General features: G+C 36.5%; 3 protein-coding genes and 1 pseudogene across 5 annotated transcripts; all 4 read right to left on the reverse strand.

Moving 5' to 3' along the window:
• Positions 1-146: 146 nt before the first annotated feature.
• LOC103424689 (B3 domain-containing protein At5g42700-like) lies at positions 147-2,713 on the reverse strand. Of its 2 annotated transcripts, none has more exons than XM_070814841.1 (6): positions 2,449-2,713; positions 2,212-2,310; positions 1,829-2,074; positions 1,254-1,460; positions 1,070-1,128; positions 147-301 (listed from the first exon to the last, which is right to left on the reverse strand). In XM_070814841.1, the coding sequence occupies exons 1-5, from the start codon at positions 2,590-2,592 to the stop codon at positions 1,072-1,074; spliced, it is 753 nt and encodes a 250-aa protein (XP_070670942.1). In that variant the 5' UTR covers positions 2,593-2,713; the 3' UTR covers positions 147-301; positions 1,070-1,071. The 2 variants fall into 2 exon arrangements, with proteins under 2 accessions (XP_070670942.1, XP_017184860.2); XM_017329371.3 differs by having other exon boundaries at positions 147-302; positions 1,072-1,128; positions 1,871-2,074; positions 2,449-2,700.
• Positions 2,714-3,163: 450 nt separating this feature from the next.
• LOC103455977 (B3 domain-containing protein At3g19184-like) lies at positions 3,164-5,789 on the reverse strand. Of its 2 annotated transcripts, none has more exons than XM_008395594.4 (6): positions 5,581-5,789; positions 5,392-5,490; positions 5,091-5,291; positions 4,317-4,523; positions 3,959-4,047; positions 3,164-3,276 (listed from the first exon to the last, which is right to left on the reverse strand). In XM_008395594.4, the coding sequence occupies exons 1-5, from the start codon at positions 5,716-5,718 to the stop codon at positions 4,015-4,017; spliced, it is 678 nt and encodes a 225-aa protein (XP_008393816.2). In that variant the 5' UTR covers positions 5,719-5,789; the 3' UTR covers positions 3,164-3,276; positions 3,959-4,014. The 2 variants fall into 2 exon arrangements, with proteins under 2 accessions (XP_008393816.2, XP_008393815.2); XM_008395593.3 differs by having other exon boundaries at positions 5,091-5,294; positions 5,581-5,784.
• Positions 5,790-6,805: 1,016 nt separating this feature from the next.
• LOC103455976 (uncharacterized) lies at positions 6,806-10,846 on the reverse strand. Its single transcript, XM_008395592.4, has 7 exons — positions 10,333-10,846; positions 9,139-9,196; positions 8,936-9,016; positions 8,765-8,800; positions 8,258-8,497; positions 8,031-8,172; positions 6,806-7,571 (listed from the first exon to the last, which is right to left on the reverse strand). The coding sequence occupies exons 1-7, from the start codon at positions 10,512-10,514 to the stop codon at positions 7,060-7,062; spliced, it is 1,251 nt and encodes a 416-aa protein (XP_008393814.2). The 5' UTR covers positions 10,515-10,846; the 3' UTR covers positions 6,806-7,059.
• Positions 10,847-12,872: 2,026 nt separating this feature from the next.
• Positions 12,873-15,325, reverse strand: LOC103400165 (origin of replication complex subunit 2-like; annotated as a pseudogene).
• Between the last annotated feature and the right edge of the window lie 2,652 nt (positions 15,326-17,977).

Raw genomic sequence — 17,977 nt, forward strand, 5'->3', positions numbered from 1 at the left:
GAAAAGTTTTCATAGGCTCTGAACCCACATACCCATAACATGCAATATAGCTGTCCTTCTTTATCACGTATATATATATATATATATATATATATATATATATATATATATATATATATATATATATATGTGGAGAAAGAAGGGAATTAAAGATAAGAAAAAGCTTCTGTCCATTCATATATTGGGTCATCATGGTCATGGGGTTCATATATATCTCTCTGTTACACAAAATGCAACAAACGGAGCTCATTGCAAAATTTACATATAAAACTCTCTACATTCCATTCCCCCTACTCTTTTACCTGCAAAAAAGTAAAAGGGTCGAGTGAGAAAGTGAAAAGTGAATATAATTTGTTTTGTAACTGTGTTTTCGTTTTACTAACGGGATTATAAATGTGTACACAAGTGGATAGATACGAAGCTCGCGAGTACAAATAGAGAATCTATCTTGTAACTGGTTGTATATCTATTTTTACCAATCTCTCGTTACTGAATAAGAGAGATAAACAATGCATATATACAACCGGAGATAGTTACAAATCTCTCGAAAATAAGAGGATTAAGATGAGTAAAATCTCTACAAGGAAAGCCATTGGAAGACAAAAATAGGACACATATATGGATGTTTGAAAGAGACAATTTAAACCATAATAAATTGAATAACTTGCGTGAAGGTCACTTGGTTTCTATATAAACACAGACAGTTGCATCACATTTGTGGTCCCTTCGCATATGCAACTTGTTTCATTTATATGATGTACTAACTGCCCCCTACATCTGGTGTTCCTATAAAGACATCACAAATGAGCTAAGGAATTTTGTAACACATGTATCTATTTGTTTAACTAATATTCTTACACCACATCAGTTCACATCATTCAAATTAACGATTTTACCGACCAACTTGACAAAAGGAATAGAGTCACACATTTGCAAGTTCACATCATGTATACCATTGGTGGATGAAACATCTGCTATATTGTCTAATCATGCTATAACTCGTAGATTGATATATTATAACACGTGAATAAGTAAATTCGACAGCGACAAGAATGGTCATAATTAAATTACCTAAGTTGATCCTTCTGAGCTTGCCTGTCCGGGTCTTTCCACCCGTATAATGTACACCTGAGAAGATTATACAAGTACATTAGACTTTAAACAAAACTGGTTTGAAAACAAAGAAGATTACTTGACTTATCGGAAATTCAAGTGCAAAATACGGAAGGTTTTTATGCAGCTTTGTCAATTACCTTGAACGTCGTAGGCCGGATCAATTGAAAAACCAATGCATCACCATCCACCAGATCATGAGCAACTGCAAATCCTTTCCATCCGCCGCTGAGTCCTGTTTTTCGGGCCAAGTATATGGTCGGGTACTCGTCGCCATCTTCATCGATCAGTGTCATAACTTCATCACCCTTAGGGAGGTGGTTCTTGCAGAAGCTTACTTGAAGACCCTGTTGCCAATTATACAAGATACGATTGCATACACAATATGAAGCAGCACTTTGGACATATACTGAGCAAATACAACTTTCTTCATCGACAGCACATTGCTACATTGTCTAGCGACTGAGATTTCGGAGAGGGAGATAGCGTTTCACTACGAGTCACACCAACTTAATCACATGCACAGTGCAACGGGTGTGGGGTTTCATACAAAAAGCCTCGGTGCGACTGGTAGTGAAACCATTCATTCCATGTAGTATTTTACTTTGTCAGGTTTTCGATGTGAGACTTTACATTCTTCTAACATATAAAACACAAATAAACTGAAAATGTTGTTCAAAACAGTTGGTTTCTTTCTTAATAAACAATTCCATACCAGACAAACAGCATACAGTGAAAAGATGAGAATAATGTTTACCAGCCAGAATCCACCAGTGACATGTGATTGCAGCATTGTTTTCACAAGTGTCGGGTGATCGGATCCCAAACTGGCCTCTAATTCGTCGGCTTTCACCATCGCGGCGGCTCTGGCTTCATCGGAAGCATACACCCGGTTCGCCACATCCCTATGCCGATTAGTGGAGTAGCTCCTTCTCGGAATCATTACTCGCTCCGCCACAACCTGTCACAAACCATAACATAAAAAATTGAAATTTTACATACAATGCCAGAGGCCCAGAAGAACCCTACTCAAAAATACACATTCAAAAGCCAAAGACTGAAGCTTTGAGCAAGTAGAGGGAAAATTTAATGACCCACTTCTTTGTAATCGGGTGCAGGTCGATTTGCAACCCGAGTGGACCTCCTCACCTCCACCATCTGCACCTCATACGTGCGAGGCTTCCCGGCGCGCTTCATCTGAAAATACAGGAAGAATAGGCAGAATGTGAAGTCTGTTTACAGAGAAATATATTTATATGTGTGTGTGTGTACATATATATATATATATATATATAGAGAGAGAGAGAGAGAGAGAGAGAGAGTTGTAGGGATTACAGGGGAGGGTTTGGGAGAATTTGGGGTTTTGTTAAGAGCTTGAGCAAGCATAGGCAGATTGAGAGCTTCCATTCTCTTTTTGTTTTCCTCCAATCGCTGCTGGCGAGACTCCTCGTACGACAATTTAGACTTTGCCGTCACCATTTTCTCGAGAACCAAACAGAAAATTTTATCGGACTTTCTCTGTCTCTCTCTGGTTTTTTTGGTTTTTGGGTGGAAGGATGAAGCGAAATGGTGGCAAAAGTGTGAATATTTAAAAGAGTCGTTGCTAGTCGACCGTTGGGTTCCCACTGCCTTGAGAAATGGTCTGCACCCAGCAGTAAATATTTATTCTTTTTTTTTTCTTTGAGTTCGTAAATATTTTGTTTTTACCTCCATTAAAATTACTATTAAAGTGGTGAATTCAAACTTTCAAATTTACCATCGACCTAGTAACATGTAAATCTGGTGAAATGCAGCAGCATTTTTGGTACAATTAGAGTCGCATGTGATTAGATTAAAATACTGACACAGAGACATTTAAACCTAAGTAAGTTTATCCCGATGCAACAATCAAACAATTAGAAGTTTTAGTTTAGTCATCGCTTGTCGCTTGTCGGTGTTAAAGAATTGAAAAGTCTTGCGTGAAGCGAATTGCTTGTATTGCTTGCCACTTTCCATGGAGAAGTTTTTAGTTCTTAGTTGAAGAAATATAGAAGCAGAGAAACGGGAAAGATAAGAGTAAATCGGATGTTCATTCATATTTGTTCGTTTCGTGGGTTCTTCATACAGGTCTTAAAAGGGACACCGGAGAACATTCAAAAATATGATTGCACACGATTGCTTCACCTGCAATAATAAGTAAAAGAGCTGCGTGAGGGAGAAGACAGGAGAATTAAGACGAACAAAATCGCTTGAACGCTAATGAGGTAAAAACTGCCAACAACATTATTCAGAAAGCAACCAAGTCCAAGAGGCAAACAAGGAAGAAAGCCATTCGTTCAGTTACTGGAAAACTGAAGGCAACTTCGGGTACATGCATCCTAGTATGCCATTCAAGCAACTTGAGCGCATTTGAATTTAGAAGATACATCGTTTCTACGTATAACACAGACAGATGCATCATGAATGCTCATGTAACTTCAATGATGTGATCAATTTTACGAGTCTTAAAACTTTCGAGAAGTCTTTATTCTAACTAAATAAATGCAAACAACTGCCTTGCGTAGTGTTTGCATATGAAGAACAAACTCTGAAACTAGCTTACAGTTAATTAAATCACAGTTGTGTAGGTTTTCTCGCAGCAGAACAAAAATTCGGCTTGATATGTTGAAGAACTTGGGAACCCATAAGCAAAAGAGTAAATGTATGACTTGGTCAAGAGGCTACATATGAGATGTGCATTTACAAATCATAGAAAACATCACTAGCAGTCTTAGATTGTGAGGAAGCGGTAGAAATCAGATGACATATTGTTCAACCATTTGTCAATGCATAGCTGAAAGGCCAAGAGAGATACTTAAAACCTTACCTCGGCAACAATGACCGCAAAAAACCCAACATTGACAATAGTTAAAGCTTGTATCCCTATTCAGCTCTTTCCACCCTTATAATGTACACCTGAAATGACAATACGAGTACATGAAACGAAAAACACACACTGAAACCAGGATGATAGGGTGGTCTCATACAGCAAATGGACATATGTAGGGAACTTATCTAGTTTAATTAATTGGTATCTATTGAAGGTAATATACTTATTCTGGAGCTTAACAAAGAATCAGCCTCATTTAACCATACCAAGTGTAAAATACTAAAACTTTTATGCAGTTTGTGAACTAAACTGTTGTAATTTCAGTTCAACTTTGTCAAGAAACTTGTAACCAAACCTTGAGTGTTTTAGGCCGAATTAGTTGAAAGACCAATGCATCCCCATCCACCAAACCATGATCAATTGCGAACCCTCTCCATCCACCACTGAGTCCTCTTTTCTCAGCCAAGTATATAACCTTGCACTCATCCTCATCTTCATCTATCAAAGTCACAATATCATCACGTTTCGGGAGGTTCTTGCTGCAGAAATATTTTGGAAGACCCTGTTGCAGTTTGCAGACATTAAACAGAATGAGTGCAAGTACGCCTATACTTACACATTATGAAGTAGGATACTGAAGATAATTGATAACACACGTAGGCCTCATTTGGTGTCTAGGATTAGACTGAAATGGATAACCCACTATATTCAAGGTATACTGAAAGAAGAAATGCAAAAATTGTGTCCAACTTGCAGGTAGAAGATATATTACTCATTAAGGAAACTTACCTGTGCCATCCCCTAAAATGGTAGGATTAGAAGGGATAAGTTCTTTTCATGTCTAATTCCCTCAAAATAAAAAACTGATTGCCTTGCCTTCAATATACCTTGAATATAGTGGGTTATCCATTTCAATCCAATCCTAGAGCCAAAAAAGGCACAGCTTATAATTTCACATCAAACAGAACGTCAATCGAACAATGTCTCAGTTCTTGAATCAGTTAGGAAGCAGGTACGAGATAATGTACAAAGTTCGTAAGATTTTTAACAACCAACCAACAAGTATATAGAATACAGAAGAAACATACAATGAAAATGTGAGATAATCATATAAAGCACACTAATTTACCAGCCAGAATCCACCAGTGACATGGGATTGCAGCATCGGTTTCACCATGGTCGGGTAACTGGATCCCAAACCGGACTCTAATGCCTCAGCTCTCGCAGTGGCGTCATCTCTGGCCTCATCCGAAGCATAAACCCGGTTCGACAAATCCCTATGTCTATTAGTAGAATACCTTCTGGGCCTCATCTCCCGATCCACCACAACCTTCTACAAACCATAAAATCATCAAAGATTACAACTTTCCAATTCGAAAACAAAAGGAAAGAAGCATATGATCAATCAGAGGAAAAATCAAAATACCCACCACTTCTTTGTAGACTGGGGTCGGAAGATTTGCCACCCGGGAGGACCTCCTCACCTCCACCAGCTGCTTCTCCACCGTGCGGGCCTTCGCGCGCTTCATCTGCGAATAAAAGAGAAATGAAGAATGAGGGCCGTTTTTTCATTTTTTTTTTGTGTGAGAGAAGGAGGGGTTGAGGGTTTTAGGGATTACAGGGGAGGGTTTTGGAGAATTTGGGTTTTTTTTAAGAGATTGAGCAAGCATAGGCAGATTCAGAGCTTCCATTCTCTTCTTGTTTTCCTCCATTCGCTGCCGGCGAGACTCCTCGTATGATAAGTTAGGCGTCACCATTTTTTTCCCGAGAAACAAACAGAAAATTTTCTTGGGCTCCCTCCTTCTAATTTTGGGTGAAACAGAGGAAATTGGTGGCAAATTGTAAATTTGAAAAGGGTGTGCACCCCATTTTACTTAATACATATTAATTTCTGTTTATTGATCTTCTTTAATTCATTCAATTCGACGGTAAAAATTTAAAAATGTGCGTGAGAAGTAAAATATGATGTGTGGATATCACATCACATTTGAAAACCCAGCGGTAGTCGACTGCCAAGTTCCCCACCTCGTTGAGTAATTGATGCGTCACAGGTAAAGCTGATTGGTCAGCACTCAGCTGTGAATTTAAGCTGAATAGTCTATTCCCTTCGCAACCAATTAGCGTCAAATCGATCCAACGGTTGAGATTCGAATTTTCAAATTTTACCACTTGCAATCCTAGTTGCCCATTGGTTCTTAAGGGCGTGTTTACTTGAGATAAACGGAATAAAAGTAATGCTAAGAGAGACTAAATGCGTAAATTAAATTTTGTAAATCAAATAACGTGAAAGTTGGTAATTGAATTATGACTTAAGTGTTGATAAACGTGTGCATACATATTGGTGACATATCATTTAGTTTGTAAATTTTATCTACAAATTTAGTCTTCCTGTCATTACCATTAGATTATTACTTTAATGTTGATTACCGTACTTATTTTTTGGTAGTGACACATCATTTAGTTATAAATTCAGTCTACCTAACATTAGAAATGAAAAAATTAAATTTATCGTTTGATTAATGTTTATCAAGATTTCATTGTTTAAACTCTAAGTGAGATACATGATTTGTTTATTCATTACTATTTTGAAAATATTAAATATTTTTAGAGTTATTTTGTACACATGAATAATATAATTGATTTTTCACAAAAACAAGCAAAGTGACAAAATTGAGTTTCAAGTTCAAAGTGACATAAATTGAGTTTCATTGAACAAAGTATGACCAAACTCATATTTTCTTAAGATTTATTTTGGTATAAGAAACTTTAAGATTAATCCTTCGTGAGGCTTGACGCACTTATCTATAAAGATAATATCGTTTGTTAAAAAAAAAAACATTAATATTTTGCCAAACTCATACGATTCATTTCTTTTCTAGATTTACAGCTTCCTCTAATATTCATTACAACGATTGTCATCACCCACCTAAAGTTTCTTCAGTGCCAGTGAACCCACCGTACATTTTTTCAGCCGGAGAATGAGATCATCGTCGGCTTACCGCCTCCAAATGTACCTTATCCTCCTTATTCCAGAAACAAAGCAAGAAATGAAGAAAAAGTAAAGATAACAAACTTCATCTCTCTTGTCTTGTGCCAAATTATAATCTTGAGCGACGTATGCACTTGATTGGATTAAAGGGGGCATGTCGTCTTCTTGAAGCGATTGAGCTGCCTTTCCCGTTCAAAGAACCTGATGACGACTTTATATCCCAATCCTCAACAGTCTTTGGAACACAGACGTCGAAAAGGATCTGACCAAGAACCCCGTGGGCATTCATGCTTGGAGTTGGCGTGTTAGGCAGGTGAATTATCCCTTCCTTGCGTTCGTCTTGCATGGACCCAATATCTCTACCTCCCTCGTACTCCATTGAGCCGGGCGTGAAGAAGTGATCACTTGAGGCCAGAGTGACTCCTCGAAACCCATTTGAGCCTCCCGCAGCTTTTGTAAGGCTACTCATTGGTTCATTGTCAACGATCTCATCTTGTGTTGCCTGCATGCCAATTGTTTCCCCTTCCAGCCGTCTAATTCTTTGGGAATAAACTCTGGTTGCTTTACCAAGGAGTTCGGTTATGGCAGCCTTGTAGTCAACTGGATAATGCTTGTAATGACCTGTGAGTGAAACAATGAATCAAGTTGTAGGATTTTAGTACATTCACATGTGCTATCGATAAGAGAGAAGAAAGTAAATAAATAAGAATTTGGAAAGAAAGTAAATAAATAAGAATTGTGTGATGTGGAGCACATGTGGCCATTGGACTTCACACGTAGGCTAACTTGCTCTGGTACCATGAAGAAAGTTGAGGTTCTACTATAAAATCAATGGCAATATGGTGAAACCCCAACTTCTTCCTGTTATTAGAGCAGTTGTCCCACATGTGATGCCCAACAGCCACACATGCTCCACCATCACACGTGAGGGGGTGTGTTGAGAATAAATCTCATACTGATGGGAGGAGGGGCCTTGCATTGGCTTATAAGTTGGGCTGCTCCCCATATTGCCAATTAGTTTTATGGGAGAACCTCAACTTTCTCAATAAATAGCCTTTGAGTTTAAGTTTAGAAGCATACCTACGTGAGGAGAACCATTCCATTTTACTAGTTTAACATCAGCCCCAAGTTCTCGTAAGCGTTGCGAAAAATTATAGATAACTTGATAGGGGGCAAGATCATCATTCTCCGAGCATAAGATGAGATACGGCGCCTGCATGCCCTGCATAAGAATCATAAAGAATAAATGATGAGAACAAAATGACATTTTAGATAGAGGACAGCCTGGAGTATACTTAGTTACTCACAATTGTGGAGTAGAGAGTCTGCCAATACTCAGCACGTTGTGACTCAAACCTGTTAAGAAAGAGCGCATCGAGCCCAGATGCAATGCTCTGCGCCATCCAGGATGCAAATCTTGGTGGCTTAGATATTTTCAGGACACTTGGGTGAAGAACGAATTTAGCACCCAGATCACTAGTAAAGTCCACTGGACAGGAATCAAAGATGTGGCCAGAAATACAGTCTTTAACCAGTCGGCAATCATCCTTCACGGTCAAAAGATGAAGATTAATAAGATTATGGATAATAGAACTTTCAAAACTGTAAGAATCAGTCCAAATGGAACACCCCATATTGCCCCTAACATAAAAAATATTAATGATCACCCAAAATATTTTAGTGATAAATCAGATTGGCGGTCGTTTTCTTCATTGGTCCCCTTATGTGACGCCTCAATGTCTTTTAAATACAAAAATTACATTATTTTTTATAAGTCAGTCATTAATGAAATTCAAAGGAATAAAATAGTATACCAGATTCAGTTTTGCTTCACAAGTTCCCTCAATTATCTGCACAAAATGAAAGACGTAGTCAATACTTATCCTCAATCAATTGGATGCTTGCTACTTTACATGACCAGTGAAATCCTTTTGACATTGAAAGTACGAATAAATATGGAGCATTCAGAACTGAAAGGAGTTTACCTGAAGAACTTTGAGCATACAGGCTTTTGGACCACCAGAAAAAGAAGCGAAGACCACTGGGCAAGGCTTAATCTTCAACTCCTGTATTTCATATAAAAAGGAAAGCGGTAATTGGTCAACTTTACTCAGGAAAATCAATTAAACAGGTTCTTTTGTCTATCTGAACCTATTAATATATAACTGTGGTATAAGTTATAACTGACCTCAACAAGTTCATTTAGAATATCCGTTGCTATAGTTGTAGCCTTCTCAGGGAAGAACCTGCAGAAATCATGTATATCAAACATTAGTCCAAAATCAAAATGATGCGTGCAAACTGCCCCACATCATTCTAGAAGTAGCAATTATGCATAATTGATTGATTGCAGCCACAAAAACAGAAAGATCCAAACATAATAGCTCAAGTTCAGCAAGTTCTGCAAGTTATATTGAGATTTGAAACATTTATAGATTGAATTTTAAGGCGAATTATATCATCACTGGGAGGAAGAATATAAACAACGATGTACTTAGTAATCTTCTTGAAACATTCATGTACAAAAGAATAATTTCGTCAATTAAAGGCAGTTCTTCCTTTCTCTGTAACATGCCTGCTGCCAGGAATGTTTCTCTAAATGCCGCCAACTAGTATAAATAAGTTGCAAGCCATCAAAATAATATTTCTACTCCACAAATTTCCGCATTCATCAAAGAACTCTACAACATTCATCCAATACAATTTCTACTCTGCTGTCAAAAATACTACTTTTGCATCCCGATTTCAAAGAACTCCACAAATTACTTGTTATAGCCTTAGCACTCTGGAGGGTCAGTCATTTTGGAGGGATGTTGGACCTCCATGGCTTATGGATTGTATCTTTGATGAACTTGTAGTCCCGAAGTGATGTCATTTGTTACGCGGTTACTTTTCTTCCTTCACCAGGGAATTTCCCATGTGGTTATACCATGGTAAAGTTTTAACGATGCCCCTCCTCTTCATGCCGGCCATCGTACTTTTGAGATATGTTACTGAAATCCCTATTTTCCCTCCAAAAAAAAATTTGTAATTCTATTTTGGGAGATCCACACTCACTTTACAAGACTAGGACCAAGGAAAAGTGGGGATCAAAAAACATTTCTCACATAAAATCTGTCAATTAAGGAAACATTGATTCCCTAACTAGCTCCAGCCATCACAAAACTAACCACAATAACAATATTAAGCAACCGAGTTCCTCCAACGACCCAAAAAAGCAAAAGCCATTAAGTGATTATTGATTAACCAAAACAAGTCAAACCCAATTGGGAACAAAAGATTAACCAAAACAAGTCAAACCCAATTGGGAACGAAAGTAAAAGCAGAAACTTGATAGGAAAAACATCACCAATTCAGCGAAAAAATCGGAACAACAACTTACATATTGAGAAATTGAGAGTGGCAGACCAGAGAGTTCCAACCCAAAGACGAGTAGAGCTCCACGAAGCTCTTCAGCTGCCTCTCCTGGCTCGACATCCACGCAAACAGCACCACTATCCCTTCAACCCCATCGCTCCGCCGCTCCTTCCTTCCCCAATAACACCGACCCCCGAACCCCCACATCTCCTCCGCCGCTCCCAGCAACCCAACTCTTTCTTTCTGCAGAATTCTCAGAACTCGAGCTGCAAAACGCTGACTTTTCGAATTTGGTTTCTCTAGGAACTGCAGAGAATTATTGGGTTTGAGTTCAATTCGATCAAAAGGATGAAGAAATTCGAGGGTGTGATTATCTGGTTTCCGTCCCAAGTAAAAAGCTTGCAACTTTCGGGCAGGGGAATGGTCGTTTTGCCAGCTTTGGACTTTTTTGGACTTTCCGCTAATTTAACACACAGAGAGAGAGAGAGAGAGAGAGAGAGAGAGCTTTGCTCTTTGCTCTGATTTGTCCGAACTGTCATATTTTTCGGTTCACTGAAAATACATATATTAAGGGTTAAAAAAAAAATTTAGTTTTTAATTAATTGTATTATTATATTCGATATCCTTATTGTGTGGGTACACCGAGGCGTATTAAGACATTTGGTATTGTTTGTACGAAAATAAACTTTTTAATGTCTGGAACACAATCGAGTACATAAAGAATCATAATAAAAGTTATTATAATTGGACAAGAACTGTCTGCCCTCCACTTTCGGTGCCCTCCTGTTTGTGTGGTCACGATTAAACCACGTCAATATTTTATATTACTATTCATTTTTGTCTTATTATATCTATAAAAAAAATAATATAAAATGTTGAAATGGCTTAACCGTGACCACACAAAACAAGAATGCACGGGAAGGGCACCGGAAGTAGAGGGCAGACAATCCTTATCCATTATAATTACCTTTTCAAATATTCAACTATTTTTTATAATATTTATTATACTAGACTGTATTTCAGGATACTAAAAATTCTCTCCACACTTCCCCACCAAAAGCGTGCCAAATCCTGTAAGTTTGGAGAAATTTTTAGTTATGATGGGAATATGGATGGTATACTACGTGTTTTTATGTAAGTGGTGAAAATTTTTAATTTTTACGTTATTAACATTTTAACACACATAACCCACGATTAATATAGAAACACGTGGTGTATCACTTTGTGTGACAGTCACACTGAAAAATCTCTTGTAAGTTTGAGCCTTTAATCATGGAAATACGCTTACTTCACACGTGGCGGTGTTTTATTGAATGGAGGTGTAAGCACACTGGATAGAATAGGACCATACGCCAAAGAGATGCTAATTTTGTGAGTTATTTTTTATCGCCCTTTTTTGTTTTTGATTTGTTTGGGGAAAGATTAATCCGTGTAGTAACGTTGTTTGATAACTTGTCGTTTTCTTGCACTGTTTCCACCACCATTCGGTTTGGCTGCTATTTTATTGACTTAAATCCTAACACATCTAATTTGTCATTTCATTTCAACTACATATTCCGGTACATAAATAAATCTAATACCCTGAATGACAGCATTTGCATAAATAAACTAGGGGTGAAAAAAATTCTCAAAAATCCCGAACCAAACCGAAAAAATTCCGATCCCAAACCAAAATTCCCAAAATTTTTGGGATGCTATCCCGAACTGATCCTGAAATTTTGGTACAGGATTCGGGATTAGCTTCTCGATATTTCGGGAATCCCGTACCGAACCGAAAATATATATTATTAATTATTATATATATATATATATATACACATATATATTATTCTTTTATAATTGATTATGGACTTTATGGTTTGAACTTATTACAGATAATGGAATATGTTATGAATCATGATATAACGTAAGCAATGTTGTTTTATTTATGTCGAAACCAAAAATGTTGGATCAGCTAGTTACTATGCTTGAGTCTCTTTACTATTTACACCAATAAATGGAGCTTGTTGGCATTGTAAATATGTATTTTACATATGTAGATTACTGGTAAATGGACAACAAAGCAGTGCAAGGTAGCAATGTTTGTCAGTCAGGTTAAGAGCCTTCAAGCAAAGTTTACAGTTTGCAATCCAATGCTTGTGCCCTGATATGAGATTATATTTGCATTTAAACTAGCAAGAGATGCAATAGATTCTCAGTCTCAGACTAACCAGCCTGCACAATCTATCACTTCCAAGAATGTGAATGAGACTTGCTTGATATGTTTGCATAATCTAACAATTCATTCAATGAGTTACATAAGCATAATATGTCAAATTTTAGTCCAAAAGCCCAAAACCATTTCGGGATTCCCGATTTGTCCCGAAATCCCAAAACTATTTCCGGATTCCCGAAAGTTGGGATTCCCGAAAATTTGGTTTGGGATCGGTATTCAAATTGGGATTCCCGAAAAATTTGATTTGGGAATCGGGACAAAGGATTTCAATATGGGATCTCATACCGAACCACCCCTAAAATAAACCGTTTAAATACCGGTCAATTTTTTTTTTTTTGCTTTCTCGACTCTTAATTTGAATTTGAGCCATTTATTTTTATTAAACGTTCAAATTTGACTCCCTCTATTCAAATTTGTCAATTTTTCTTCATGATTCGAGCACGAAGAGATTAGTGCACATTTCAATACATCGTCACCTTTTAAGCCGGGAGTGAAAATTTTGGATTATTGCCACTTGTATCAGGACATAAAATCTACATAATGTTGAAGGACAGAGATCCGCTAGCAGTTTTTCAAGTGCCTCATTTGTGAGAGGGATGTGAAAGCAATCCTGGCCGTCAGAATTCCTTTTGGTCTTCACCAACTCATGATCTTTGAATTCTGTCAAATGGGAGTTAAGCGTAAGCTGGCTGCTCACAAGGAACCGCTCTCGACAGGTTGCGTACAGATTATCAATCGGCATCCCTGAACAATACGGAAGTTATCAGATAACGGATGGATTGGATTATAGAGATTAAAGCTCCAAGAGTTAGTATAGGGTTTATAGCTACTTACCTTCTTCGTTCGAGTGGGATAGTTGATATTCTGCAAGAACTTTGAACACGCTCTGAGCATTGGATGTCAAACTCTGCAAAACTATTGTAGCACCTTTGGCACTTTGGGTGGTATTTCCATGTGCAAGGATCAGCGGAATGAGCATTCCTTCGACCTTGTACGGTGCAAAGGTAGGAACGTGATGCCAGTACCAGTTGAACTGTGTGTGAACCATCTGCTTGTCCCACACTATTAAATGAAAAGAAGGTGTGATTAGGTTGATGGCATATGATATTGTTGTTTTGCAGAGTAACAAAAAACGGTTTCTTTAGTTCTATGTTTATGAAGACAGAGAGGCAAAGTTTTAGGAACCAACACCAGTCAGAGACTCAGAATTCAGATGTCCTAAGTAAACCGATATAACAAGTTATAACAAGAATAGACTTACAAAGAGGTGCATTCACATGATCAATAGAGGCCACAATGCGAATATGTGAACAAGAAGCAACTCGTGCAAGACACTGTTGGGTTTCCGAGTCCCTTAATCCAGGTCCATCAATGTTGTGAATGACGACACATACTATACATTCGTTTGTCGTATCTTCCGATCCATTCAAAAATGCAAGAAGATCATCCATGGATCTGGAATTAAATGGCTGTTGTGCTTTGGAAGAGCTCCTGGAAGGACTCCTTTTGGTTTTCAATTGATCCCACAGAAGTTCAGCTAAGGCTACCACAACCTACATTGCAAACATTTGGTAGCCCGGTAAAGCCATACAATTGGCAAATGTAGAACGATCACAAAATGCTTTGGAACTGTATCCAAAATATATTACCTGTTTTATATTTGTTCCCTGCAGATATCCATTGACAAAAACCACAGAATACTTGGTTAACGATGTTGAAGCAAAATCTTCAAGCAAGGCCGTCTTAGATCCAAATCCATACATAAGAAGGCCAAGACCACATCTACGAACAGTAAAAAAGGGTGAATAAGTACACACACATTAGCAGAACTTTCAACTATAATCTACGGAAAAACTGATTCGAAATAGAAGGCATCAAGTCCACAACTAAATCAATTGTTAAAAGAATATAACGCAACTCCTTATTGTAAGAAAATATTAGCATATGCAGCCAGAATGATCAATACGTTCTCTTTTGGCAGTAAAAACAAGTTGCAAGTCCATCTGGATGAGAACATTACGGGCTCGTTTGGTGCCTAGGATTGGCATGAATTGAATAACTCACTATATTCAAGGCATGTTCATGGACAAGTCATGATGAAAACTTATCACTTGCAATCGCAATAAACTAGTGGGATATCGAGGCCTCGTAACTTATCCCTTCTAATTCCTAGAAAATGAAAAATCCTTCACCTCTATTTTCATTTCTCATTTCATTGTACACCTAACCATATGAGTTATCCAATCCTAGACGCAAACGAAACGTGAATGCCGAAATAGAAATAAAGAAATCTTAAAACCCAATTGAAATAACAGCATTTCAAACATTTCTAATCAATCTACAAGCTAGAGGAATACCTCAGCTCAAAAGCCCATTCTGGGTACTAACTCTTATAACTGTTCATCACATCCTTCACATCCTTCACCTCTTTCTTGTGTTTGGGTTCGATTTGAGCCGCCGCCGCAACCAGTTCCAGCCATAGTTTCAAGCTTTAACAAAATTAACAAAAAAAATTGGAAATTTTTAAGGAATTGAAGGCGACCCAGCATTACCTGTTCGTCTACGATATCGATATCTGAGATCTTCGACTGCGATTTCTTGCCGGAACCGCGGAGCTCCTTTGCCAGAAAGTAGTTTCTGGAGAACCCAAACTCTTCGTTCTCGCCGTCGTTCATCTCCCTGGCTTTGATTTCGACTTGATTGCAGCCCCCAAATCACATCAAGTCTCAGAGGGCGTGCGCCCTAGTAAAGCTGCTTGCTGCAGTTCTTGATTTTCCCGCGATTTTTCTCTTTTTCTTTGAGGAAATTGTAGATTTAACTTCAAGAGCAATCATCCTCAACTAAAAATTTATTATCATTGGTCTCTTAACTCATCAAAACGTATAGCTATAGTCCCTCAACTAAAAATTTATTACTATTTGTCCCTCAACTTTAATTCAACTAGATAAATTGTCACTTAACTTTAACCCAATTATAACAATGATTCTTCCAACATAACTCGTTTTGACAAAAATTTTGACGTAGTTGAAGAAAATGACCATAATTACACACTTTGATGAGTTGAGGGATCCTAATTATATAAATGGTTATTCCAACGTAACTTATTTTGACGAAATTGATGAAAATGACTATAGCTTCACATTTTGATAAGTTGAGGGACAAATGGTAATGAATTTTTAGTGATAAACTATTACTTCAATTTGATTAAAGTTGAGGGACCATTGCTACAATTTAATCCTTTTTCTTTTTAGTAACTGGACATGGGCCGAGTCTGGACTATTGGGCCACTTTACCGCTTCCCCTTGTAAGCCCTATTCTTTTTCAGTCACTTGTCCTTGTTTAGAACTACTTTTTTTAAAGCATTTACGGCGTTTTTGCAATAAGTGATTTTACTATAAGCACGTTAATTTTTTAATTAAAACTTCAAGTTTTTATTGGAAAGTGCCTCATAAACATTTTAAAATTTTGGTGCAACATGTAGTTAGGAACGTTACTTTGTAATTCAAAAGTTGTCTCAAACAATCTGTACTTTTGTTAACAAATTAAACAAAATAACCAAATTAAAATTGAGCAAAACACAGTAACCAGAAATATCTTATGAACAAAAAAATAAAATTAGACAACACGTAATTAAATCAAATCCTTAATTAGAATGTGATAGTTGACTTTTTTATGTAGTTGTGATAGTTGACTTCTTACAAAGGAAAGTTTACCTTAAGTGAAACAAATTCGTTTGTTGTGGTCTTACCAATTTCATAGTTTCACATTATTTAAATATTTGGGGGGGGGGGTGTGGTGCAAGTTAACTTCTTTCGCAATTTTAACACACGGTTTTATGAAAACCACTTTTTAATATATTTTAACGATCTGAATTGTTAATTTTTTAGAACATACGTAGTGAAGAAAATGAACACATGCGGTTCTACAAAGAAACCTTAAATCTTTAATGATTCAGATTTTGATGATTTTCGATAGACATGATATTTGAGGAAATACCTAAATGATAGACGATTTGAATCGTTGAAATACATTACGAAATACGTCTCATAAACATATGTGTTGAAAATTGTGTAAAATGATCGTGACACAGAACTGTCCCAATAAATATTATATGCTATAATTTCCAAGTGAACCGAGAGTTTCCAAGTAATCCTATAATTAACCCAAAGTTGATTAAGAAATTTGAATTAAATAAATTGTCCTCAATTTTCGACACGTGGCAGCCAGGAGAAGAAAATAATTATGTTTAGTGTGCCTGTCACATCCTCCTAATAAATTATAAAAATAAAACTATGGCACATGACATCTTTCTATTGTTGTATAAAATGAAAAATATGCACGTACGAGTAGCTTGATAGGTATATATCACAAATTTAAAATAATAATAATAATAATAATAATTTAATTGGATACTGATCACTATTTAAGTAATATATATTTGTTCACCAAATTTTTGATATACTTGATAAGTGAGTATAATCATTAAATATTTGTTACTAACAGCAGACATGAATTCAAACTTAAAGCATTTTCTACAAAATTTGTGTTGGATGGTGAAAAGTTTAACTTGAAATTTTACATGATTAAAGTCTAAATCAATTAGTTAAAAAATTGTCAAATCAACTAGGTTAAAATTACGTTTGGTTCCAACAACAAAAATGATTATTTTGCTATGGTATCAAAATTTTGAGGTTCCTAGCCTCAAATTAAATTTAGTTGATTGATATTTATTTACTCACAATTAATGTGTATTGTTTCAAGTATGTCGGTAGTATCTAAAAATTTTAGAATTTTGTTAATGTTATATTCAAATATGATTGTGCCTGTCACAAAGCGTTCGGTGCTAGTACTATTTTTTTTTAAATGTTCTCAAACTAATTTTTGTATGATTATAGATATTGGAACAAACAAATCTAAGGGGGGTGTATTCAATTGAGAATGTGAGAGATTTTAATGGATTTATAAATCCATGGATTTTTATGGAGTTTAATTGATTTGTAGAGATTCCATATAAAATTTTGATTCAATTCCCTCGAAATCTCATGGGAAGAGGTGAGATTTGTGGATACTTAAAATACACTACAAAATCTCTCCAATTCCCTCTAATTCTTTAACTTTCTCAAATTCTTTAAAATCAATTTCTAATTGAATACACTTGGAATGTTATAAACTTCTTTAAAATCTTAATTGAATACACCTGGATTTCTAAGGATTTTAATAAACTATTTTGAAATTCTAATTGAATACACCTAGAATTTCAGAGAATCACTTAAAATCCTAATTGAATACCCCTGGAATTATTAATTCCCTGAAACTCTCTCAGAATCCTAATTAATATAGCAAATGAAAAAATTATTAACACCCCTCTAAAGGAAGAAATGGAGACAAATTAGTATAGCAAAAATAAAACAAAATAAAAATTAGTTATCCCAAAATAAAACATGGGATTAGGACG

Source organism: Malus domestica, chromosome 15, assembly GCF_042453785.1.
Source record: "Malus domestica chromosome 15, GDT2T_hap1".
Classification (NCBI taxonomy): domain Eukaryota; kingdom Viridiplantae; phylum Streptophyta; class Magnoliopsida; order Rosales; family Rosaceae; genus Malus; species Malus domestica.